Source organism: Heterocephalus glaber, unplaced genomic scaffold (assembly GCF_053883595.1).
Source record: "Heterocephalus glaber isolate CG9 unplaced genomic scaffold, H.glaber_assembly_v1.0 deba00001497, whole genome shotgun sequence".
In the NCBI taxonomy this organism is placed as follows: Eukaryota; Metazoa; Chordata; class Mammalia; order Rodentia; family Bathyergidae; genus Heterocephalus; species Heterocephalus glaber.
Window position 1 is genome coordinate 16,220,984 of NW_028258320.1, and position 25,092 is coordinate 16,246,075.

The window sequence follows — 25,092 nt, forward strand, 5'->3', positions numbered from 1 at the left end:
CACACAGGAACAGGCAACCTCTAGAGGCAACCTCTAGATGAGGGCCCACCCACCCCCGCTCTCCAACCTCCCACCTGGTGACCCCAGTGTCCCCAGACCCTATCCGCAGTCCCCATCCTGAGATGTTGCTGAGCTTCTGCCAGCCTCTGGGGAAGCCTCGCCCTCCTCCTACACCCCATCGTCAGCTGCTCACTGTGCGTCTGCCAATCCGGAAGGTGTTAATGATGTTGCCTGCGATGATGGCGTAGACAACCGTGCCATTGGGCCCCTCGTCTGGGTCCAGTGCCTGGATGGTGATGAGGCTGGCATTGACTGTGTCTGGGCCCTCATCCAGCAACACCTCGTAGTGAGGCTGCTGGAATACAGGGGCATTGTCGTTCTCATCCACAATGGTCACATACACGTGGGTGGTGGCCTGAGGAGAACGGCAGAGTCAGATGCCTTAGTCAGGTGCTAGGAGGGACTGAGGTAGATCAAGATGGTGAGGGAAGGGAGTCACAGGCTGGTAATTGCTTACATCTAAAATGGCACTCACACTACCACTGCTGTGTCTATGCCTGTGGAAGACATCATTAATCAATCATGGCACTGCTGAGGCCAGATGCACACTTGTGATCCTTGCCAGCTAGAGGTCTAGTGATTAAAATGGGCATATGGGATGAACACCAGAAGTCACCCCAATCTACAGCTTTGTCCCTGCTTTTCCTGCACAATGACAATGCAGCTGTGGACACTGACCACACTGGTTCGAGGCCCAGCCTTGAGTCCTGGGGGCCCCAGCAAGAGTACAAGAGCACCACCTGGGGAGAGGTGGGCAGGGGCACCGACATTTCCCACCATTCCCAAGCCACATCCCAGCTCCCAGAAAGCCCGTCTGACCATCATGTAGGCTTCTGGGGCTAAAAGAGGGGTTCCCTCAGAGCTGCCCCTGCAGCACTCCTGATCGAGACCAGGCCTGGGTGTGGTCTGCCTCCCTCTGGCTTCTGAGTGAGGAGGAGGTCAGGCATGAAGGCCCTCTCTGCAGAGTGTCCTGCCCTGCCCCAGGCTTTGGGGAAAGAGGGCTTGAGGCTACTGAACCAGCCCACACCTTGTGCAATGCACGTCTTACCTGATGCAATCCTACAAGGAGACTCAGGGCTGGGCAGTGTCGGGAGGAAGTAGAAGAACAGGGAGGTGCTCTCGGGTCTCACCCTGGGGTGACCCCCAGCACCTCTGCCAAAGGATGGAAAGAGGACACATATTCTGCCACCAGGAAGGGTACAGGAGTGCACCCAGGCAGTGCCACAAGGGCAGAATCGTGCTCAAGCACCTGGATTATGTTTTGGCCACCCTGTGGCTCCCATCCCAGTGTCCTCTTTGGCTCTAGGGGGCCTAGGGCTGTGCAAGGTCACCAAGTAATAACATGATGCCCTCTTCATGTTACCCTCTTCCTCGGCTGTGGCCTTCCCTCCCCCAGAGCCAGGGCTGGGAGAGCTTGTGACATGGATCAGGACACTCATAGGGCATCCACAATTTTTGGCTCCCACCTGTCCCACCAGCCTGATTCCTGACACTGCTGGACTCTGCCTGTCTTCAGCCTGGGGTCACCGGAGAGCTCCAGATCCATAAGGGGCCAGCAAATCAGGGCTGGGGCACACTGGGGACAGGAGGGGTACCCTCCCTCTCCTGTGGCTCCTGTCCCCACTACGGCCACCTCCTCTACTCCATCAGGGAGTCCTATATGCTCTTACTGAATGGTTTAGTCTCTCAGCTAAGAGGGTAGTAACAGCCTCTTCATTCCTGGCTTATGGTAGGGCCTCAGAACCATGAGGGGAGGAGCGTGTAGTCCCCAAAAGCTTGAAAGGACAAAAGAGCCCAGAGAAGAACCAGTTGGTTGGAGCATCCCGCCAGTATGGTAGCCAACGAGGGTGTGGACAGAAAGGACTGAGGGCCTCAAAAGAGGGCTAGAGATACCGTGGAGGGAAGGACTTGAGGTCTTGTGGGGTGACCAGAATTTGAGTAGGAAATGATGGTGGGCACCTGGGTGATGCCACAGGCCTGAGATGCATCCACAGTGAGAGTGTGAGGCCGTCCAGGATGCAGGGGAGGGACAGCTGGTGCTGAGCCAAGGGGTAGCAGGGCCTGGGCCAGAGGAGCTCAACGGGACCCCGCAGGACACACTAGCAGATGCTGCACACACGTCCTGGTGTAGGGGCATGGCCAGCCTGCTGGGCAACACGCCAGTTCCACGTGTGTGTGCATCTGTGCGCAGACTCACAAGGGCCTCAAGCACTGAGTCTACAGTCAGGCCCACTGCAGCTTGCTTAGCTCATTACCAATGTCAGATTTCTCTACCTCATTCAGGCCTGGGCTGGCAGGAGTACGCCTGCACAGCCCCTTCCCCCAGTCTACTCAAAGGCAGGTGGCGGAGGACAGATACACAGTATGATAATGATGCTGTGTTCGACGTAGATCCGCTTCTTAGGTTGTGCAAGGATAACGAAAGAGCTGGGGAGGGCAGAAAGCACTTACGCATGGGCCCCAAACCCGCTATCTGTGGGGCCCGCCGCTCCCTCCTCTCCTGCGCAACCTCAGGCGCAGTGCCTCCTGCGGCCGGCCGGGGGCGCCGTAGGGCCCCAGCCTCCGCCCCGCCGCGCACCGCGCTGGCTCCGCATTCGCTCCGGAGGCTGCCCTGGCCGGCCACGTCCCGCCGGTCCCCTGCGACCCGCCGCCCGCTCCGTCCGACGGCGACGGCGACATGAGCGTCCCCGCGGTCCCGGAGGCCGGCAGCCGGCGCTGGGGGCCCCTGCTCCTCACTCTCTTCCTGGCCGCGTCCAGAGGTAAGGTCCGCGGGCAACTGGGCAGTGCGCCCGGAGAGGCGGCGGTTGGGGGTCCCCGCCACCAGCTGGGAGCTCCGTCCACAGCGCGGAGGCTTCGAGCTGCTGGGCAGCGTGCACAGGTGTCCGGGCTGGGCGCCGGGCACTCTACGCTCTGACAGCTGACAGGGCCACTGACAAGGCGTCCCCTGAGGGCTGCCCGTCCCACCCTCCCTCGCTCAGAGAGCCTGGGGCACAGGTAGCTTCTTCGAGGCAGGGGAGGGACAGGGTGGGTGCAGCCCGGTATGTGCCAGTGTCCGTGCCCCACCTGTGACAGCTGTGGCACTGCTCTGCCCCTCTGGTTTTGGGGCTCCAGTCTGGGTACAGGGGGTGTGGTACCCGCTGCCAGTGCCTTGTGCCCTGGTGATGCTCCAGCTGAGCCTTGGTGGTGCGGCTCAGGGTGGGCCCTGTGCACTCCCAGATGGGGGCAGCTCTCCCCACTGGGTCCCTGTCCAACAGCCAGTGGTCAGCGTATTCCTGCCGTCTAAGGGGCTGCAGCTCAGACTGGCATGCGGCCCTGGGGAGGAGGGGCCCTCTCAGCCCAGCCATGCACCTCCTGTCCTCGGATAACATGGCATCTCTGCAGCCTCAGTTTCCTTAGCTCAAACAGAATCTCCACACAGAGAGGTGCCAAGGCTAAAGTCCCCCGTCACAGCTCTGGATGGCATCCTGGCCAGGACGCAGGGGCTCCCAGGGGTGGGGGTACTCGAGGCCCAGCCTCTGGCTCTTGCCTGTCCAGAGCTGAAGAGGCTGAATCTCCAGGGAAGAGGGGTCTGGCAGGCAGCCTGGGATCCAAACTCATAGGGAGGGCCCAGGGAAAGTGTGAGTCATGTGAGGAGTCAGAGGAGGCAGGTCAGAGATGGAAAGCTTGGCAGAGGGACCCAATGGGCAGGTCAGAAGAAGAGCAGGAAGGGGGAAGATGGGATGAGAGGGAGAGGAGGAGACTAGAAGAACCTGGCAGACACCCCAGAAATAAGCAGGGCATCTGAGGCAGCCTGAAAGCTCACACTGGGACTCTGGCCTGGGCCTCTGATAAAGAGGGACCCAACACCCAGCAGACAGAGCTGCCTGAACCCTGGGCTGGAGGCTCCCCAAGATGACATCTAGGAAGGAGAGAGTGGGGTGGAGGAGGGCAAAGGGGCAGTCTGGCCCTGAGGCTTTCAGAAGCAGCAGAGGGGAGCTGCAGTAAGGAAGGCCCAGCCCCCACCCACCAGGGGCCACCTACCCGGCCCCCAACCCAAGTGACTGGACAAGGCCCTTCCTGTTTTCTTGCCCCTTCCCTGCCCTCACATGACTGGGATGCTGTCTGTTCAGCAGCCCCAATTTGGGAAACTGAGTCCTAGAGAAGCAGGGGATAGGCGCAGTTTGGAGAGCTTTCAGTAGCAGAGAGGTCCAAAGAGAGCCTAGAAGCCCTGGCTGACTTTGCCTCCATAGCCAGGAGCCTTCCCTCCCGGAGGTCTTGGCGTCTAAGCTATGCAGGGTGTCAAAGGGCCATCCCCTCCCTGCCCGGCTCAGGCAGCTAGCTAGGGCTCCAAGTTGCCTCCACAGAAAGGAGTCAGGAGACTCCCCTGTCCTGGGCACTAACTGTAACCTGGGCACACTATGCCCTGGGCATGGTCATTCAAGGTCAAAGCCTTTATGGCTGGAAGGCGAGATAGAGTGGCCAGGGCAGGCCAGCACCAAGGGCATGGTGAGTTAGGTGCTCAGGAGCCAGTGAGGACGGGATGGGTGGCGGGGCACCTTGGGGGCCAGGCCTCAGCAGCCCTGGCGGGTGCCAGAGCCTCTTCTTCCCCAGGACCTGTCTTCTGTCCTCAAGGCTGACTCAGAAGTCCCAACTCAGGGACCAGCACATTCATGCCCTTGAGGATGTGCTGGGGCTAGGGAGGGTGACCCCCCCCCCCTCGCCCCTGTGGACCTTGTTGTGTAACGGAGACCTGCAAGCCTCTGACACAACAGCAGTCAGATCTTAGGAAATCCCTGGCTCACTCCCCACCAGGGCTGGCGTGGACAGAAGCAGAGAAGCAGCCTGAAGCCAGTCTGTGGGCAAGAGAGGCATCTACCCTCTGCCAGGGGATCCCCAGGAGCCAAGAATACTAAGGCCCTCACTGAGCTGACCCGATTGGTCCTGTTTGCCCCAAGCTGGGAAGGGCCCCACTGGGGCCTGACCTCCCCGAGAGAGGATAGCCCAGGCAGGGGTGCACCTTAGGGGAGCTGAAAAGGGCCATGTCCATATATGCAGCGTGTGGGAGCTTAGACATCTCAGGAGAAAGGAAAGGAGGAGTCTTTGGGGCCCATGTGCCTGTTGGCAGTGTCTCAGCTTGGGCCCCAGGTTCTAGGTTAGATGTTGCATCAGGGCCAGCCTGGCCTCATCAGACAAGGGCGAGCCAGGGGTCAGTGCCATGGCTTTTAATGCCAAGGATTTTTGGCATTTCTGGCATGGCCATGGCCTCCCAATGGGACACTTGGGTGGGACTGGTGAAGCAAGGGCCCTGGGGCAGCATCCTGCATGTCAAGGCTTCAGAACAGCCCTTGGTTTGGGCTTTAGGAGTCAGTTGTATCTGAGTTCAGATCCCAGACCAGCCATTTACTGCTCTGCGACCTTGAGCAAGTCCCTCACCTCTGTAGCCTCCCTCTGAGGCAGTGTGCACAGCTGGGGAGCCTGATCTTGGTGAAAGCAGAGTCACAGGTTATTTCTTGGCTTCTGGGGACCATATGCCAGTGGCTTTCTGTCTGAGCTCCTTGCTGCCTTCAGGGAAGTGCCCAGGGCATGGGCACAGGACTGGACTCTCCAGGCTGGGTCGCGTCCCATCACCCCAGCCCCCAGAAGCCTGGATACTCTGAAGGGTGCAGGGCGGTGCTGCAGGTCCTCCTCTTAACGAGGAGATGGGGACCTTGCAACTTCTTGGCCAGCCTGGTCCAGGGTTTGTGTGTCTCGATGGGGTCTTTCTTGCACCCGGTGTCCACGGTCAGCCTGTGGCTGGCCGTCCCCCAAGAGCAAAGCAGTGACCACCATCCTGCCCATCAGTGACTCAGAAATAAAATCCTTCTCCTACGGATGGAGCAGGTCCAGCTCCTTTTGCCCTTCTACTCAGGATCCTGTCTCCCAGAGGAACCAGGCTCAAGTCCCAGCTCTGCTGTTCCTCCCCGAGGACCCTACACACTCGCTTCCTCTCTGACTTGCAGTGGGCAGGCTGGGTGACAGGGCCTTGGCCAGGCGACAGCTCTTCTGAAGGGTAATTCCACAGAGGTATTTCCCAAGCTCTTGTGCTCTTTACCTTTGTGATTTCTGCCCTATCTGCCTATCATGGTATCTACTGTTTTTTTTTTTCTTTTAAACTCTACTCTTTGTTTTGTTTGAGTAAGTAATTTCAAAAGGAAAGTTTATATCACCGTCGTAAGTGGAAAGCTAGTATCACCTACCATAAATAGATCAAAGTCATTAAAGTACATAATTGGAAAACCAAATAAGGGTATTAAATTCTAGTTGGAAATTTTAGCCTGGGGAAGGCGCTGAGTCTGAAGCCTGCTGCTGTCTTTTACGAAATAATACAGCAGGAATATTGATAAAAAAAGAAAAGATTAGCAAGTGATCAAGAGATGTTTTGGAGGCATAGTGGCATCAAACTGGGACTTTCTCTTTGATGTAATCAGGACTGAGAGAGAATTGAAAAGGGAATAATCTTCTCTCTATATGATTCAATGTTATTTAATGTAAAACCAAAAGTAAAACTACCCAAGTTACAGCTGTTGCCGCTGCCACTGCCTCTGGGCAAGCTGGGCCCTCATTGGCCAATCCATCTGTCCTTCTGGGGAGAGGGGTGGGGCCTCCAGCTGGTACCCGGCTGTCTCTAGTCCCTTGAGAACAGTCAAATGGCCTCAGACCTCTGGTGGCCTGGGTTCAAATCCTGACCAGGCACTTACTGGTGCCTGTGAAGCTCTGGGCAAGCTCCTTAAGCTATCTGTGCTCAGGCCTCCTCATCTGTAAGATGTAGATGGTTCCAACACCTACCTCTTGGGGTGGAGTGGGGGGGATGAAATTATCCATGCAAAAGTGCTTAGAACGATGCCCAGCACAAAGCAGCTACTACCATCACCGCCTCTGAGCCTTCTGCACTGGGAACAGGAGACTTGAATGGGTCCCAAGGGAGCTGGCTAGAGCTGGCCGTGCTGCAGCGCACAATCCTTGTAGGGAGGCCCGAGTCTTCGATGGACTCACTCAGAGAAGCTTCCCTGGCCAGGGCCTCTGGCCCAATGCCCAGGCCCTCCCAGGAGCCTCTGTCCCCGCCTCACGGACGCTTTCCCAAGGTGCTGGAAGTGCCGCTTCCTCCCATAGAGCCCACTTCCCCTTCCCGTCCTCCATGGTCCATGTGAATGGCCACTTCCTGCTGGGGCAGGTATCAATAAACACATCTGAGATGTCCTTTGTCCTTGCTGGCCTGACAGCTCCCCGGGGCAGACTTGCTGGCCTCAGCCCCAGCCTGCGCCCCGGGGCACTTCCTTTCTCAGAGCAACTGGGTCCTGAGGGGCCCTGCCTCTGTTTCCCTCTGTGCTCTCATCTTGGACAAAGCTGGGGACAGGGAGCTGGAAGCAGGTCCCATGTCTGTTGGGGGCACCTGTGAGGCCCAGGCCAGGCCTTTTGCATCAAGAGCAGCGGTCACAGGGCACCGTGGGCTGTTTACTCGAAGAGACTGTTTGGGTGGGGATCCCAGGCCACCTCCCAAGGCTAGGTGTTGCCTTGGCAACTGGGGCAAAGCTTACCCTGGTCAGGGAAAATACAGCGCTTGTCCACACCCACCCACTCTCTCACACACCCATCCCGTGCACGCCACGGCCTGCTGGGTGGAAAGAGGCAGAGGTCATGAAAACTGACATCCAAAAAAGGGCGAGCCAAGCGTGAGCTCCTCTGCCCCTGCTCTGGGGGCAGAAATGTGGCCAGAGGCTGCGCCCTGCCTATGGCTGAAGCACCACAGCTACAAAGCTGCAGACACAGGTCTAAATTCCAAGCAATTACTGACCTCTGCCCTCCCCAGGCTCTGCCTTCGGCCTGGCTCATGTTAGAACCTTGCTAAATATTTGTGGAATGAAAGAATGATGTTTTCTGTTTTGGTCTGAGACAGGGGTCAACTCGGGGTCAGTTCCTTCTCTCTAAATAGCTGAGAGCTGAGTGTTAGCCATGCCCGCTGTGGGGAGGAGGCACTTCCTGTTCTAAGGTGTGGATCTCAGCTTAGCCACAGAAGGCTGTGCGGCACTGAGACAGTAGCTTGACTTCTCCGAATCTGTTTCTTGATCTTTAAAGCACAGATGAAAGCCTGGAGTGGTGGCAAACACCTGTAATCCCAGTACCCAAGAGGCTGAGGCAGGAGGATTGCCTCCAGTTTGAGGCCAACCTGGGCTACAACTTAGTGAGTTCAAGGCCAGCCTGAACTACATAGTGAAACCATGCCTCAAAAAAACAAAAAAACGGATGATAATACCCACATGGGGAGGGGTTTAGAATTAAATGAGACAAATAAGTGGTCATGACAGCTTCTCCTCCTGTGCACAGCATTTCAGAGCTGTCAGGGGCCTCAAAACATGGGATCCCTCTTCCCCTCTGGTACTAGGATTTGAACCCAGGGGCTTCACACTGAGTTGTATCCCCAGGCCTTTTTCTGTTTTAAGACAGGGTCTCCTTAACTTGGCTTGAACTTGTGATCTTCCTGCCTCAGCCTCCCAGAGGGCTGAGATTACAGGTGTGTGTGTCACTGTGCCCGCCTATGGGGCATCTCTTAAGTGCAGATGAAGGGAGGACCAGACCCAAGGCCACAGAGCTAAGTGGGCCCTGGGGCCCAGGGAGCTCTCAGTTCAAACCGGAGTTACAGTCCTGAGATCTACAGTTTCCTGGTTCCTAGCATTTGTCATGCGGGTGCCCCTGCACCCTTGCCCAGCGGCAGGTAGGGGCTGAGGTGGGAGCAGGGTTGGGCCCCAAGAGAAGCACAGGGGCCAATGGCCATGTGCTGGGTCCTCTTCCTGGCCCCTGCACCCCTGGCCACCCTGGAGCCAGAGCCCTTCCTCCCCACCCACTTTCCCTGGCTCCAACAATGACCCAGGTGTCCGAAAGGATCTGCTCCTGACAATAAGCAACATCCTCTTGCCAAATAATTATAATTCCAGCCGGGCGATGCTTCCTTGCTGATGTGAGTGCGCAGTGCGCAGGCGTGGGCCCTGTTGCGGCTGGACCCTCAGACATGAGAGCAGAGATGTTTATGGCCAGGAACAGACCGCGAGGACCCCCAGCCTACTCCTCTCTGGCCCCTCTTGCTGGAGACTGAACCCACACCCCTGCTCACCCCCAGGGGAGCTTCTCTTTTTCTAAAAGGGGAAGAGGTCCTGCGGGACCCTGTGGGGTGGTGAGCAGCAGCATGTGTGCGTGTGTGTGGGAGGTGCGGGGATTGAGAAATGCCCCCTTCCTGTTGTCCCCACATCTTGCTCCTCTGTGTTCCCCTGTGGGTCAGGGCTGAGGATCCCTTCCTCACTGCTGTGGTGTAGGCTGGGTTCAAGGGCACCAGTGCTTGGGCTCAGAGAGCTCTCAGCCTGGGGCTCTAACCCCAAACCCCCTCCCTGTTCGTCTGGACCCCCAGCCACCCACCGTTCGCTCTTCTGCCTCCTTAGTGGCTCTGCCCTCACCAGTTTGGCTCAGTGTTCTATTGCATTTTGGTTTTGGTTTTCTAAGACAGGATCACACTATGTAGCCCAGGCTGGCCTTGAACTCACAACAATCCTCCTGCCTCAGCCTCTCCAGTGCTGGGATCACAGGAGTATGCCACCATGCCTGGCTGTGCTCTGCTTCTTGCTTTTGCCTCCACTCCCCACTGCCTGTCCCCTCCACCCAGCCCAGGCCTGCAGTCCTGGCCCCTGCCGAGCCCGCCCTCCTGACAGCCCTGGTGTGTGGGCACATGGGGCATGCGCTGTTGGAGCTGGACTTGGAAAAGCGCGCTGGGAGGAGAGCTGGTGGGAGGCGCCATGTGGGTGCTGGGAGATGTGCCAGGCTTCCCTCTGGGTGGACTGTGGTTCAGCCCCACTTCCTGTATGTGGGGCATGCCTGGGCCCATGACAAGGAGGGAAGTCCAGCTGGCACAGGCAAAGCCGGGCACTGCCAGGTAGTCTGGGGCACTGAGCCTGCTTTGGGGTGAGAACAGGGTGAGCAGCAGGGGACGACTGGTTGTCCTACTCGGCCAGGCTTCTGCAGGGACCCTGGGGGGATCCCCTCCACACTGAGGCTGAGGGTGAACTGGTGACCCTTAAAATGAGGGGCTTGGGCCTTGGTTTCCTCATCAGTGAAATGAGACTGAACATAGTGCCTTGCTGGTGCACTTGTTAGAAGTGTGTGACAATGTAGTTAAATGAGGGCACCCTCAGCCCTGCGCACAGCACGTTGTTTTCCTACAGACCAGACAAGATCCTGCTTGCCTACAGGCCCAGTACTCAGGCTCTGAGTTCAGATCCTCTGTAGCTTCAGCCACACCACCTTCCCCTCTCTGGCCTGTGCTGCTGCCTGAAGAGGCTCCTGGTATGTTGCCAAGAAGTTCTGAAATCTGCTCACCTTGGCAATATCTTTCCAAACACCTGGGGCTCCCAGACACAGCTCCCTGTCCTGCGTGTGCAGAGTGAGGAGAGGCTCTGGTACTTTCAAACCCCACTCCTGCAGACATTCTGGGGCTGTGGCTTTGCCTCTCCTGATACTCTCCAAGGTTAGAATACAAGCTGCTATCAGTCACTCACACCTTAGTGAGAAAGAGTTTGAAGCTGGCTTTTCCATTCTTTCCCCCCACCCCCACTCTTAGGAAATGTTTCTTGAATTGCTGACTGAATCAGAGACCTCTGTTGCTCTCAGGTATCAAATACCAACCACCTACCTAGCAAGGCACTTTCTGAACATTTTGTGTAAATGATTACTAATCTTTGATTCAGTTCTACCAGGTAGATGTTTTCATTTCTGGGTTTCAGTGAGGGTTCTGAGCTCAGAGTCTAAGTGACTCAGAGCAGCCTGGTCCAACTACAGAAGCTCTAGGCTGCCTCCCTCTGACTGGGCTTTCTGCTCTCCTGCTGATTCCCAGCCTGCTGCCGAGGGGCCTGGGCTCTGAGGGCAGGGAAGGAGCATTATCTAGACTCTAGGGCAGTGATGGTGAACCTTTTAGAGACCAGTGCCCAAATTGCAACCCAAAGCCCATTTATTTATCACAAAGTGCCAACACTGCAATTCAACCTGAATACTGAGGTTTTAGTTTAGAAAAAACAACTCATACATTAACATATTCTGTCTTAAAGCAAAAATAAATAACATGCGTGCTATAGGTTCGGCACCACTGGTCTTGGGTCTCTGTGATGCTCCTGGCTATTGGAGGCCCCAGAGGGCAATGAAATAAAGACCTGAGATGTACAGCTGTCCCCTGAGTGTCTGCAGCAGGGATTTGTGCTCCTGCCCCCATCCTTCCCTCACTTGGTCCTCAGGACCCTGTGCTGTAGCTTGTGTTCTTTCCACCACACTGGGGAGGAAACAGGCTCACATCTCCAGAGGAGCAGGGGCTCCACCCCAGTGTTCTCTTTTCTGAGGCTTTAGGAGGCTCAACATGGTGAAATGGTGGAAGAATGGGTTAAAGAGGACCAGGAGGAGCAGTTGTGGTGGCATACGGCTGTAATCCCAGCACTTGGGAGGCTGAGGCAGGAGGATTGCCACAAGTTTGAGGGTGGGCTACATAGACCCTGTCTCAAAATAAAATAAACAAAAAAGAGGACCTGGGGATTGCTTCATTTGCTTATCAGGAAACAAAACAAAATAAAAATCCTGAAAAACTAGGATATGGCTCTAAGGTTAGGAGAGATCTGGGGCCTGGGAACATCCCTGTCCCTCTGGTGCCTTGGGTCCCCCGCAGCCCAAGCTTCCCTGCCACCTTGCTTGGAGACACTCTCCACTTGCTGAACTCCATCTGTCCATCAAGTCGAAACCCTTCCTCCTTCTGGCAGCGCCCTGACTGTCCCCAGAAGGCCACTGCCCTCCTCCTCCAGTGCCCTGAAGCCTGGCACTGGTTTCCCTTTGCCCACAGGGTTACAAATGCAGGCCATCAGCTCCCAGGGGACCAGCCTTTCACGTGCACATGCTCTGCCAGTGCCCAGGGCCCTCTGCTGGGGAGTGGCCAAGGCCAAGGTCCCTGCTGCTGTGAGAATGCTAGGCAGGTGACAGACTCTCCTTTCTCCAAGCAGGTCTGGTAGCAGCCTTCAAGGTGGCCACACCATATTCCCTGTACGTGTGTCCTGAGGGGCAGAATGTCACCCTCACCTGCAGGCTCTTGGGCCCGGTGTCCAAAGGGCACGACGTGACCTTCTATAAGACATGGTACCGCAGCACGCGGGGCGAGGTGCAGGTGTGCTCTGAGCGCCGGCCCATCCGCAACCTCACGTTCCATGACCTTCACCTGTACCACGGAGGTCACCAGGCCACCAACACCAGCCAGGACCTGGCCCACAGCCATGGCCTGCAGTCAGCCTCCGATCACCATGGCAACTTCTCCATCACTATGAGCAACCTGACCTCGTGGGACGGTGGCCTGTACTGCTGTCTGGTGGTGGAGGTGCGGCACCACCACTCAGAGCACAGGGTCCACGGGGCCATTGAGCTGCAGGTGCAGAGAGGTGAGGTGCCCATGGGACCCCTAACGCTATCTGATTCTGAGACTGTGTGTGGCGCTGTGCTGGACAGTGTGTGACCGCATGGGTGACGCTGGTGCTCTGGAGTGTGTGCGTGGGAGAAGGGCTGGCCGTGTGCAGGTGTGACATGTGGTTTGCTGGTGTGATGGAGAGGGAGTGTGTGGGCCCGACTGTGACCAGGGGACTCGTTCACTGAGCAGTGCACAGACCCGGGCTGGGAGTGTGACTCCACTAATGACACCACGGGTGGCCGTGCAGGGTGTGGGCCTGAGTTGGGATGGCTAACTTCTCCATGGGAATGTGTGTGCCCTGCTGAGAACATGGGCCTGGCGGGCTGCACAGAGCTGTGGGAGCCACAGGTCCCCACTTACCTCGGGGATGAGAACATGCCAGGCTGTGTGTGTGTGCATGCAACCATGTGTGTGTACATGTGTGCACGCTCCTGATGGCTGGGCAGGCAGCAGCATGCGTACCTGTCACAGGTGGGGGACACTGGCCTGGACAAGTGTCCCTGGCCTGCTGGGCCTGACACCCCGTAATGGGCCTTCTCTTTGCTCCCGCAGGCAAAGATGCACCATCCAAATGCATCACGTACCCGTCCTCCCCCGAGGACAGTGAAAGTAAGTCCCATCCTCTTGTCTCTCTGGGTCCTCATCCTTGACCTTGACCCCTTCCAACCTCTGACCTCATCACCCCACATGTGGGATCCGCCACCACCCTTGCTGCTCCCATCCCCTTTGCTTCCTCCTTGGCCACAGCCCCAGAAGCCCACTCGCCTTCCAGCTCCGGACCCCAAGGGGCCGCTCCCTCTATGCAGCAGGCGTCACCAGCTGCACTCTCCAGATGTGGAAACAGAGCCCCAGAGAGGTGGTGCAGCTTGCCCAAGCTCACACAGCCCAGGGGGACAGCTGGGATCTGGCTGTGGGCCTGCCTGGCTCTGCTCACCTCTCCTTCTTTCCAGCTCTGGGGGAGATGGGGCACAGGGATGGAACAGTAGGTGCTGTCACCCAGTGTTTGCCGCCCCGAGAGGGGCTCTAAGGGGAAGGGGGCCCTAAGGCTCTGAGGAGGGCTGGGTGCTCAGGTCAGGTGAGAATGCCCAGTGGCCTGGGGACAACAAGCAAGGCCATGTGTTAGGGATGCCCTGCTCTTCTGAGTGGAGAGGGCCCCGGCTTCCACATCCTTCTAGCTGCCCGGTACCCATCAGGCATCTGGTGCAGACCAGCCCCTACTGAGCCCTGAGATACAGAGGGACAGCTGTGTCCCTGGCCTCCAGGGGACACCCATGAGGGCCTGAGCCAGAATGGGGCCAGCCGACTGGCAGCCCCCAGTCAAGCCTGTGTTGACTTTTTATTCCAACTACCCACTTTTCCAAAACAATGAACAGAATGTCCAGGAGCAGGCACAGAGCATGCACTTCAGCCTGAGCCAGGCCATTGCAGGGCTTGAGGGTCCCCTTGGCACAAGCCACTACCTGTCCCCACTTCCCTCTGCGAGGCTGCTTCCTTCCCACGCAGCAGCTCATGACTTGTGCACACGCGTGCATTTATGAGACAGGGCAGCCCTGCTGGTGGGCATGCACAATGGTCACTTCCTCATGGTACCTTTGCTCTGAGCAAATGCCAGACTCACTTCTTCTTCTGATCTTTTAGGGCTCCAAGGCCCTCGCAGACTGTCACCTCCACCTCTGCCCCCGTGTCACAGGCAGGGAAGCCCAGGTTGTGGCAGGTGAAGGGATTCGTTCCGGGTCTCTCAGCTCTAGATCCAAGGATGTCAGACCACCCGAATCACAGAGTGCACACCCTGCCCGAGGACCAGCCGCCTCCCCTAGGGTCAGCATGGCTTTGAAAATAAGCCATGTGATTTCAGTCCTGGGGACAGAAAAACACGCGATGCCAAAGGGGATGATGCTGGAGAGACCAGGTACAGAGCAGAGAGGATGTGGCGACTCTAGGGGAGGAATCCAGGGGAGGGGAGCACTGGGAAGTCCCAGGGTGGTTAGAGCCCCTCCCTGGCAGGGAGAAACCTTGAACTTAACCACCAGGATGAGCAGGCTTCCGCTGCCGGCTCCTCTGCCCTTGGGTGTTGACATTTTCACCCGTCAGGGCTGTGGAGCCTCCCTCTGTCCCCTCCTTCCCTAAGCTGCTATCCAGTGAGGCTCCTTGAGGACCAAAGGGACATGCTTGCTTCTGCCACCCCAGGTGAGAGCAAGGGCATGGCTTTGATGACCTCAGATGTCCCCTTCCAGATGCCTGGTTCTGGTAGCATAGATGCTTGGCACTAGGGCAGAGTTGGTTCCAGGTGAGAAAACCTGGCCGCACTTTGGGATGGGGCCTGGGGCTTTGGGCAGCACGGCCACCCTCTGGGTACCATTTCCCCACCTGGCATCAGAGCAGGTGCGTCCCTTTTCTTCTACCCAGGAGGCAGCAGTGAGTGTTATCCAAGGGGCTCTTTCATGCCCAGGGCCAGGGTGCTGGTGGGTGAGACAGTAGTGAGGGATGGGGACCTCTGTGAGTGCCCCAGGCCAGTCCCAGCTGCTGTGCATCAGGGTGGGGGCCCAGGGTTGCCGGCACCACTCAGTTATCAAGGAAAGCCAGAAATTAGACTTTATGGGAACTCTCAATTTTGACATGTTGGCAACTAATAAAGAAAATGAAGTCCTCGAAGGCCCCGGTTCTAGTGAGTGGGTTCTAGTGAGAAGCAGTGCAGGGAAGTGGTTAACAGCAAGGCCCCGATGGCAGCCAGGCTGCCGACCCTCCCTGTGCCTTACTTTGCTCATCTGTCAGGGGAGCTGATGATCCGAATAGGGTTGCCTTGCAGGGTGCTTACGAGGCTCACAGGAGGCATCTATTGCACGTGAAGCGCTGAGAGCCAGGCCTGGCTTATGGTAGGTGCCTGCAGGTGTGGGCTATTGTTGCTTCTTGATGTGGACTTCTATCCCTGACCTCTAAGTCTATTCACCCTTCCCCTGTGCCAAGGCAGGATGGCAGGTAGATGGTAGCAGATAGTGGAAATGGTCCAGTTTCCTAACGGTTCTAGAGCCATTTGCCTGGTGACCGGTGTGACCTTAGAGCTGGATGCTGGGTGCACTGCCACTCACTTTTGGAAAGATCCCAGGCCCCGCTTGCTCTAAGACTGTGCTGCACAGCAGCCTGGTGCCCGATCCGTGAACAATGCTGCTAGCCAAGCAGTTTGTTGAGTTTTCCTTGTCTATCTAACTTCAGCCAAGTCTCTCAATATTCTCTTTGGGACACGGGAGAGTAGCTAGGCTAGGCAATTAAGTCAAAGTCCAAAGGCCCAAGGCCCAAGGGTGCAAGCCAGGAAAGTTGGTCCCCAGGCAGCCCCTGTTGCTCAGGGTTTTTCACTGGGCCAGGGAAGCAGGCTGGGCTGGGCAGCCCATCTCTGTTGCCCCTTCCCACTGACCTAACAGGGAGCTCCTTCCTCCACATGTACCTACGGGGAAGCTGGCAGCCCTGGACAAAGACCAGCTGAGCAGGCTGGGCACACTTCCCAGGCTGGTGTTGGCCTCTGGCTCCTCCAGCGCCTGATCACCTTCCCAGGATGAGCCTGGCCTGAATGGTGAACAAGCAGGCCCTCTCTCTCTAGGGAATGCCAGCCCAGGCCCTGGCCGTGCCTGGGGAGAGCTGTGGCCAGGCTGGACTCTGCAGAAATGCCCATGGTCTCAGAGGACAGCTGAGGTCTCCAAAGCCCTGTTCCCTGCCCCAGCCGCAACTCTCAGCCATAGTTATAAGGAAACCTCAGGCTCTCAGAGCAAAACCCAGTCTTGATCCTCTGGAGGGGTTGCCAAGGAGGGGACACAAGTCAAGCAGGGAGATCTGCCCGAGCCTCCTAGGCAGGCAGAATTAGTGAGCACCTGGAGAACCGCACTGAATGTTGCATAGTGACAGTCAGAAGAGACCTGTTTTGATGACCAGAAAACAGTACTCTGCCACCAGCTCCTCAGATATCGCCCTCAGTGAGGTCTTTGATGAGGTTTAGCAGTACCGAAGCACCGGAGTGACAGAATGTTTTTACTTTCAATATTCCACGTTCAAATGCAGCCTTGCTAAGACCTGCAGGGAACCTGCTGTAATGTGGAGCGGAACTCACTTTGTAATTAGCCCAGCAACTGTTCCTGTACTGATGGGGACTTCTAAAGTGCTTGAAAACTGTTTGTTCTCTTCTGCCATGTGAAGAAACCCCCTGCAAGTTGTTTATACCACCAGGTTGTTTCGCCATACAACTAGATAAAAATGGCCTTTCTTCCCAAAGTACAAAAGCAACATTTAGACCCTGGCCCACCCTATCCAAAAAGCTCTCTGGGGCAAAGCTGACAGGGTGACAAGGTATCCCAGCTGTCTTTTGGCCCAGAGATGGGCTTAAATTGGGAAGGAAATTCGTCTACCCTGGTTGTGGTTCCAAAAGCTCTTCTGTTCCCAGCTAAAGCCCTAGAGTCAGCAGATGGACTGAAATAAATCAAACCCCCATTCTGCTGGGACCTGGAAGTGGTATAACCATTTCTGAGGGCAATTTAGCAATAGCCTAAAAGAGAACCCACACTGTGCTCTTTGGCCCAGCACTTCGAGTGCTAGGGATTTATGGCCTGAAGCGTTTGCCTGAGTGGGCAGGGATGCCACGTAAGGAGTTCACTGCTACCTCATCAGTCATGTGGGGAAGGAAGCCGGGAGGGGATGCTTCGCTTGGTCAGGCTAAGATGTGTGTGATGAAGCCCTGAGCAGGGTGAGGTGGCTCTGTGCCCACAGAGAGGGATGTCCACACTCGGCCCATCCAGTGGGAACCACAGTTGGCAGATGGTTCACATCTGCTAGAAATGCAGGGGATGGGTCTGGATGGACATGGGACAGACTGGACATCTGTGATCTCCTGGAGCGGCCCCGAGAGGAGGCAAAGAAGGAGACTTTTGAATATTTTTTTCACTTGTACTTTTTTGTAATTTAAACTTTAAAAATGTCACCAGGCCCGATGGTGCATACTTGTAATCTCAGCACTCAGCACGTGGGGCAGGAGGATCGCTGTGAATTCAAGGTCAGCGTGGGTGATATAGTGAGCTCAAGGCTAGTGTGAACTACATAGTGAGCCTATCTCAAAACAACAAAAATTAAAAGTGGCAAACAAAGGCGAACATTTCTCTAGTTTGCTGTTCTAAGTGTTTTTCCTCCATGACTTCTGTGGTTTCTAGGGGCCCAGATCTACAGGTCTCATGGGGTTGGCTGGGACTGTTTATTTTTTATTGAGGTAAAATATATGAATACATGACATAAATGTCCATTGAACTATCTCTAAGTGAGTGTGCCACTCAGTGGCATGTGATTGAATCAGCTTCTCAATGCTGTACAATCATCACCGCTGTCTAGTTGTAAGACATTTTCATCCTCTGACCTTGAACTCTGTGGCCTAGTTTCTGTGAAGAGTCTGCTTCCTTTTTAGGGGATAACCTGTGGCCCTGGCTTGTCCAGCTGTCACTTGGGTGTGGAGTGAGGAGGCTGCGCTCTCCTCCCTGGGGCTGCTGCAGCTGCAAGTCACAGATCTGGCTTCTCTGTGCTCTGGGGCCCCCTGGGGAAGCACGGGGCTCCCCAGACCTTCTGCGCATCTGCAGGTCCCTTGAGGGTCTGGTGGCAGGTCCCTCAGTGAAGGTGGGTCCCCAGCTGTCTGGCCTCTCCTCTCTGGGCCTCAGTTTCCCCCCTGCAGCAGGAGCAGCAGGAATGGGGCCTCATCCTGGCTGCTTCTCTGCTCTTACAGACATCACAGCTGCAGCCCTGGCCACGGGTGCCTGCATCGTGGGAATCCTCTGCCTGCCCCTCATCCTGCTCCTGGTCTACAAGCAGAGGCAAGTGGCCTCACACCGCCGTGAGTATCTGTGAGCTGTGCTGTGTGTGTGTGTGTGTGTGTGTGTGTGTGAGTGAGCATGCAAATGTAACCTGCTCTGCCTAGCCCCTGGGTCAGCAAAGGCACCTGGCAGGCACTGCGTCTCTGCTCCTCACTATGTTCCCTTCAAGGAGTGAGAAGAGGGACCAGGCTTGAGTGCCTGCCAACCATTTTGGGTCCCAGGCAATGCTGGCTTGGTGCTCAATCAATAAAAAGTACCTGTTGAATGAATGATCACATGTTGTAATAGGAACAGCTCACATTGGTTTATAAAAATGCTGCCCCTCCGAGATCCTTTGGGGGCCTGCTTTCATGTGTGGGTGTGTTTGTTTTGTAATTGGTAGCAAGTACTGGGACAAAAACATGATTTTTGGCCAGGTGTATAGGCTCATGTCTGAAATGCCAGACTTGGGAGGCTGAGGCAGGAGGATAACTGAATTCAAGGCCAGTCTGGGCTACATAGTGAGTTCAAGGCTAGCTTGAACTACACAGTGAGTGAGATGCTGTCTCAAAAAAGAAAAAAATTAAAAATAACTTTTGGCATATCAGAAGTGGGAGGGATCTTAGAGATAACTTTGTTCAGCCCTTTTTTAAAATTAGCAAGCTAATAACTAACTGAATGTTACATAACTCCACCTGCCAGCTTCCCACCCTTTCTCTGTCTGGGGGATCCAGTGTCACCATGTAACAACAATGCTCACTGGCCACCAAGCCCTAGTGGATGGGGTTGCTATGCCAGGCTCTATCCCAAGCTGGTCACATGCATTCACTTACTTAGAACTCAGCACAACCCCCAGCATTTGGTTCTACCATTATCCCCTTTTACAGATGAGTACACTGAGGCTCAGAGACATTTTATAACACGCCTGAGAAACCATACAGCAGCCCAGCATGGTGGTGGACTCCTGTAATCCCAGCACTTGGGAGGTTGAGGCAGGAGGACTGCTGCAAGCTTGAGGCCAGCCTGGGCTACACAGTCAGTTCAAGACTGGCCTAAACTATATAACGAGACCCTGTCTCAAGAAAACAAAACAAAGGGCCAGGGATTTAGCTCAGTGGTTCTGCCACCTGCCTCGTAAGCGCAAGGTCCCAAGTTTGATCCCTGGTACCAAAAAACAAAAACAAAAACAAAACATGAAACCATACAGAAAATAAGTGGTGAAGCCAGGGCTCAAAATCCTGGCCACAAACACCTTTCACACCCTCCTTCTGGGTGATAGTACCCCTCCTCTGACCCCACCTGGGAGCCTGAGTCTGCTGAGGGCAGGAGGCTGAGCCCTATGCCCTGGGGGCTCCTTCCTTGGCCCCTGGCCTCTGCCTGGCTGTGTGGGGGCACCAAGGGAGGACTGCTGTCCCCCGGGCACCCCTGATTTCCTTGACTTCTATCCACGCTACTTCCCTCCTGAAGCCCAGGCTACAGCCCCACAGTGGGTCCTTGGGGCTTGCGGCTGCTTTCCCCTTGCTCTCAGAGCTGCCCTATTCCCCTCACATACCCCAGAGCCCACCCACAGGAGTCCTGAAGGTGGCAGGGGGGCAGGTGTTGGGGTGAGAGCAGAAGAGCAAGTCAAGTGCCCAACACCAGGGTTGCCAAGAGCTGCTGCTCTTCCAAGGCTGGCAGGGCACGAGCCCCCTGCCCCCCAGCTCCCAGAGCCAGAGGTGGTTTCTGTGCACTTCACTCCAGACCACAGCACTGCCTGGTCATGTGGTCAGAACAGGGAACAGGAACTGGAAAACAAACACGTACTGGGTGGAGGATGTGTGCGTGTGTGTGTGTGTGTGTGTGTGTGTGTGTGTGTGTGTGTGTGTATCCTCTGCTCCTTCCTAGTCCCTGCTCCACCAATGGCTCTTGTGGGGAAAGGGGATGGTGAAGGAAGCACAGCCAGAGGGGACAGCCCTGGCTGAGAACGCTAGAGGGTGTCCTGAGGACATGGGGGCAGGGTGGGTCCTACTCCAGCAGCACGACACCTTCAGGCTAAGTGATGGCTCCCTGGGCTCCTGGGAGAGTCCCAGTCTGGCCCCAGGAAGACATAGAACTGGACTGAGAGGTGTGTGTGGGTGCAGCGCAATTAGGGGTGCATCTTGCCCTGTGTTCCGTGTGTCCCTGGAACTCTGAGTGACACTGTTCTGGAGCCACCAGCCACTTCTCAGACCCTCGTCCCTCATGTAGTATGTGCAGTAACAGAGTGGGAGCAATCAATTATCTTCTTGTAAAAATGCTTTTGGGGTCAGTCCCCTCTCCTCCTCCAAAAGAGAATTTAAAAAGGATAAAAGATTGTTATCTGATTTCAGTCTTAGGGACAGAGACATGAAATGCAAGAGATACCATGTGCAAAATGGAGAGGGAGGGAAGCCTGGGGCCATCTCTCTCCAGCAGGTTCTAGAGAAGCAGCTGCCCCTGGGGCTCGGGAACAGAAAGATCCCCGAGACTAGTTCCAGGGTGGCAGGTCAGAGAGGTGTGCAGTGTGCTCTGGCAGGAAGGTGCTGGGATCCTGGCCTGGAGAGATGCTCAGGAATGGGCCACACTCGGGGCAAAAGGAAAATAAGGAGCTGGGGGCATGGAGGGAGGCACTCCGACTTTAGATTGTGACTCAGTTTCTCCAGCTCCAAAGTGGGACCCCAGACAGTGGTGGAGAGGCTGAGGTGAACAAACACATGTTGCACACCGCATGAAGCCTGACACAGAGCAGCCCCTGTAAACAGGGGCCACAGTTCTAGTAGATTTTAGGAACTTGGTGTAACTTCCCCGAGTACGAGTTTCACAGTGCCCCTCCCCCACTCCATTTCCCCATCTGCCCTCTGCAGCGAAGCTCCTTAAAGTGAGCAGGGTCTGCAGGAGGAAGACTTGGGAGCTGCAAGAAAGAGGGAAGTTGGGGGCCCCTGCATCTGGCTGGTGGCCAGTTTGGGGGGTGGGGAACCCCAAGGGGCAGGCAAGGCCACCCTGGTATGAATGAGGAGTGGAAAGAGTGTGACAGCTGGGAAGTGACCTCTAAGCTTGGTTCCCTAAGGCCCCTTGAGAGATGTCAGCTCTATTAGGCAGCATGGAGGATGAGGCGGAGAGGACCCTCTAGGAAATGACCTTGAACACCCCACCCTTAAGTCATGGCTGAAGTCTGGAATGGGGCAAGTGTCCAAACAGAAAACCACACTTAGCAATTCAGGAGCCCTGCCTCGGGTTGATTGCAGATGCTGAGGGTCTGTCTGTGTTATGTGAGCCATGGGAGAAAGTGTGGACCGCCTTTGGCTTATTATGTACACTTGGAAAATAGAAACTGAGTTTCATTTATTCACAAAGTGGGCCACTTGCCAGTGGCCATCTGCAGTGGAGTCCCTGTCCGGGCAGGGCCTGCTGGACAGGTTCTGCTCCCGGAGGGGCCTCTGCTAGCAGGGGCCAGGAAACCTTCCTGTGATCGGCTTCTCTGTCTGTCCTTAGGTGCCCAGGAGCTGGTTCGGATGGACAGGTAAGGCCCACAGAGACTTACATGGCAGTGAGGGTATATTTCTGTGCGGCAGGGGCCCTGCTCAGCCACCAGCACCGGCCGCTGGGTTTGGATGGGCAGATACTGAAACACTTAAAGGGGGCCCAGCAAGCCCAGCCCCAGCCGGAGGGGTGGCTCCTCCCCAAAGGGCCTCCAGGCAGGGGGGCAGATGCTGAAGGGCATCTCCACTCTGGGCTGGCAGCTGGCTGCAGGAAGAGCTCAGGAACAAGCCACACCCAGACCTCGGCCTCTGTCTGGCAGCAGGGAGCCCAGAACTCCTCTATTTGAAAAGGATGATTTCTTTTTTTTTTTTTCCTTTGGTACTGGGGATCGAACTCGGGTCCTTGTGCTTGCGCAGCAGGCGGCGAAACCACTGGGCTAAATCTCCGGCCCTTGAAAAGGATGATTTCTAAGACATGGGTCAAAGGAAATATTGCTAGCCATCCTGCCAGAATCTCAGAGTTGAGGGGTCCTTCACAGGTTCCCCCCTTCTCAAGTGGGAAGAGAAGAGAACCCATGCACTCAGCTCAGAGAGCTCTAGGGACACTCGCCCCAAATGCCATTACCCTTGGCTCTAGCCTCTGAGGCTGGTGTTTGCCTCTGATGTGTGCAGATGGTAAGACCGAGGGAGGAAAGGCAGCCAGTCTGGTGGCTGTCCTGGTGCCCTGAGCTCAGGGAGGGGACAGAGTGCAGCTCACACCTTTCTCCTGCTGGGATGAGGGGACTGGAGGAGAAAAGGGGGAGAGAGGGAAGGCGGGAGGGCAGAAGCTGTACCCCATCCTGGCAGCACAAGTGACCTTCCTTTCTGGCTCTCTAGTGCCATCCCCCAGGGAATTGAAAACCCCAGCTTTGAGGCCTCTGCACCTCCCCAGGGGATGCCCGAGGCCAAGGTCAGGCCCCCTCTGACCTACATGGCCCAGCGACAGCCTTCCGAGTCTGGGCGGCACCTGCTGTCTGAGCCCAACACTCCTCTGTCTCCTCCAGGCCCTGGGGACGTCTTCTTTCCATCCCTGGGTGAGTATTTCTGCAACCCTGACCTGTAAGGTCATGACCCCAAGGTCTGCAGGCCACTCTCCTTGGGAAGTCGTCACAGACTCATGGTGCAGGGTTGAGGGTTAAGGGGCAGAGAACCTCCTGCTTACTTTGCCTCTCCTTCCTTTTGCAGAGCCAGTCCCTGACTCCCCACATTCTGAGGTCATCTAAGCCAGCTTGGGGGACAGTGGGCAATGCTGGCTGGATCTAGGGCATTTGAGCCAGGGCCGGCCCTGTGACTGGCTCCCTTGGCCTCGGCCTTCACTTGGCCTCCATCCTCCTGCACTGAGCCCAGACTCTGCTTTACCCCAGCTGCCTGGATTTTCTACCTTCTAGATGCTACAAGGGGGAAGGGAGAAGATGCTGGATCGCTCACCCCTGTCCCAAGGATGCTGGGGTGCTCAATCCCCTTAGGACCAGAACTTCACCAGCTACAGATGCCAAATGACCTTCAGCCTAAGAAGTCTCCAGATTTCCAGCTCTACAGCAGCCTCTCTCTCTGGGACAGGAGTCCTGGGACCTGGCAGCACAGACAGGACAAGGAAGGCACTGGGCAGGCCCTCCAGTGCCACCCTCCCAAGCATGAGACATGGGACCGCATGTGGAGAGATTCTTGCCCACTGGGATTGGCCTGGCTGCCCTGTCCCCACCAGGGAGGCTTCTCTGTTGGCCACACTCTTTGTACCCATGGGGCCTCTGAGGCTGGGCCTGCCAGTCCCCCACCATGGGAGCTCCTTGAGCTGCCTTTCTCTAGCAGTCTTTGTGGATCTGTCAACAGGTTGTGCATCTGGGGCTCCCACTGCCTGCATTCCGGTCCCCAGAGTTCAGTGTCCAGAGGCCCTGAAGCAGGAAGTACATAGTGGGGACAGTGGCCCACTGTGAGCCAACTGGCATCTTGGGCAACTTGAAGCCAGGCCAGAGATTGTGCCACCCACTGCAGAGGGTGCAGAGGGAGGTGGGTGGGGCCTGCTGGGAAGGTGAGAGGAGAGGTCCCTCCCTCCCTATCCCCTGCTCCAGGGCTCGGTGTGGGCAATAGCAAGGGTGACTGCATAATGTCTTGTCCATTCCAGGACACTTCCAAGTGCTAAAAGGGTGTGCTATTAAAAACTACACGGGCAACAGATGCAAGCTGGCAAATGAATTGGAGGGACCAGATCTGCCCCTCTCCTCTGGTTCTGATGTGATGTGCAGAGGCCTGGGAACCCCTGCACCTCCTGCTTTGGGCTTCTGTTTGCATCAGGTTTTTTTTGGTTTTGGTACCTGGGATCGAACTTGGGACCTTGCGCTTCCAAAGCAGGCAGCAAAACCACTGAGCTAAATCCTGGGCCCAGCTTTGGGCTTCTGTTCCGCTGTCACCTCAATGTGCCCTGAGTGGGGGGCTGGTACTGGGACAGAGACATGTTCGTTCTTGCTCAGTTCCTGGACTCTCACAAGGGTCTCCCTCGGCAGGGCATGACCTGGGTTTGTTTTTATATCTCATAAAGGGGAGCTGTTTGTGAAACTGCCATTGAAGGGTTTAAAGCACAGGATAGAACTGGGGTACAGGGTGGGGAGGCTGGGCAATTCCCCTCCAGCCCCCGAGCCCTGGGCGCTATGGAGAGCCAGTGTGGGCATGCATGGCCCAGCCGCCTCTGCTGACTGTGCAGAGGCTGAAAACCAGGACTGGGGACCAGGACTGGGGGCCAGCATGCATGGGGAGAAGGCTGCCATGCCCAGGCTAGAGGGGTGGGAAAGGGGAGCAGCTTGGGGCTGCAGGTGTCCAGCCACACCCTCAGGTCAGCCCCACAGGCCTTGGCCATGGATAGAGGGCATGTGCTGTGCCTGCAGCTGGGGGCAGAGGCCTTGAGCAGAGAGTAAGCATAGGTCTCATGGCAGGAGTGACACCAAACCCTGCTTCCTGCTTTGACCCCAGAATCTCTTCTTGTACTCCACCTGCTGCCATGAACATTTCACACAGCCACAGACAGAGTGAACTGTTCTCCCAGCTTGTGGGGGCCCTCTAGGCAGGAGTGGGGAGGTGACACTTGTTTTGTGGCAGGATTGTGCTACCCTAGGGTCCAAGGACAAGCCACAGACCCTCTGTGCTCCCCAGCTCAGGAGGAGTGTGACCTATTCCCTGGGGAGGGTGGTGTGGGGCCAGCCCTCAGACACAGAGATGATTT

At 56.3% G+C, this 25,092-nt stretch overlaps 2 protein-coding genes across 12 annotated transcripts in view; one reads left to right on the plus strand and one right to left on the minus strand.

The window, feature by feature from the left end:
* The window catches only part of Cdh23 (cadherin related 23), a 369,425-nt gene that overhangs the window by 36,077 nt on the left and 308,256 nt on the right, over nt 1–25,092 (minus strand). For all 8 annotated transcript variants that reach the window (XR_015440528.1, XR_015440529.1, XM_087185444.1 and 5 more), the window contains exon 37: nt 194–415. Coding sequence is in view for 6 of the 8 variants with exons in the window: in XM_087185444.1 (XP_087041570.1) it covers nt 194–415 (222 nt within the window). In the remaining 2 variants the exon portion in view is untranslated. The remainder of the gene's footprint in view (nt 1–193; nt 416–25,092) is intronic.
* Vsir (V-set immunoregulatory receptor) lies at nt 2,616–24,053 on the plus strand. 4 transcript variants are annotated; one of them, XM_021259586.2, is made up of 7 exons: nt 2,616–2,819; nt 12,096–12,524; nt 13,103–13,159; nt 18,297–18,404; nt 21,853–21,880; nt 22,716–22,912; nt 23,267–24,053. In XM_021259586.2, exons 1-7 carry the CDS (start codon nt 2,738–2,740, stop codon nt 23,788–23,790), a joined length of 1,425 nt encoding a protein of 474 aa, XP_021115245.2. In that variant the 5' UTR covers nt 2,616–2,737; the 3' UTR covers nt 23,791–24,053. The 4 variants fall into 4 exon arrangements, with proteins under 4 accessions (XP_021115245.2, XP_004846281.2, XP_021115244.2 ...); XM_004846224.4 differs by having other exon boundaries at nt 2,617–2,819; nt 23,064–24,053; XM_021259585.2 differs by having other exon boundaries at nt 2,652–2,819; nt 12,093–12,524.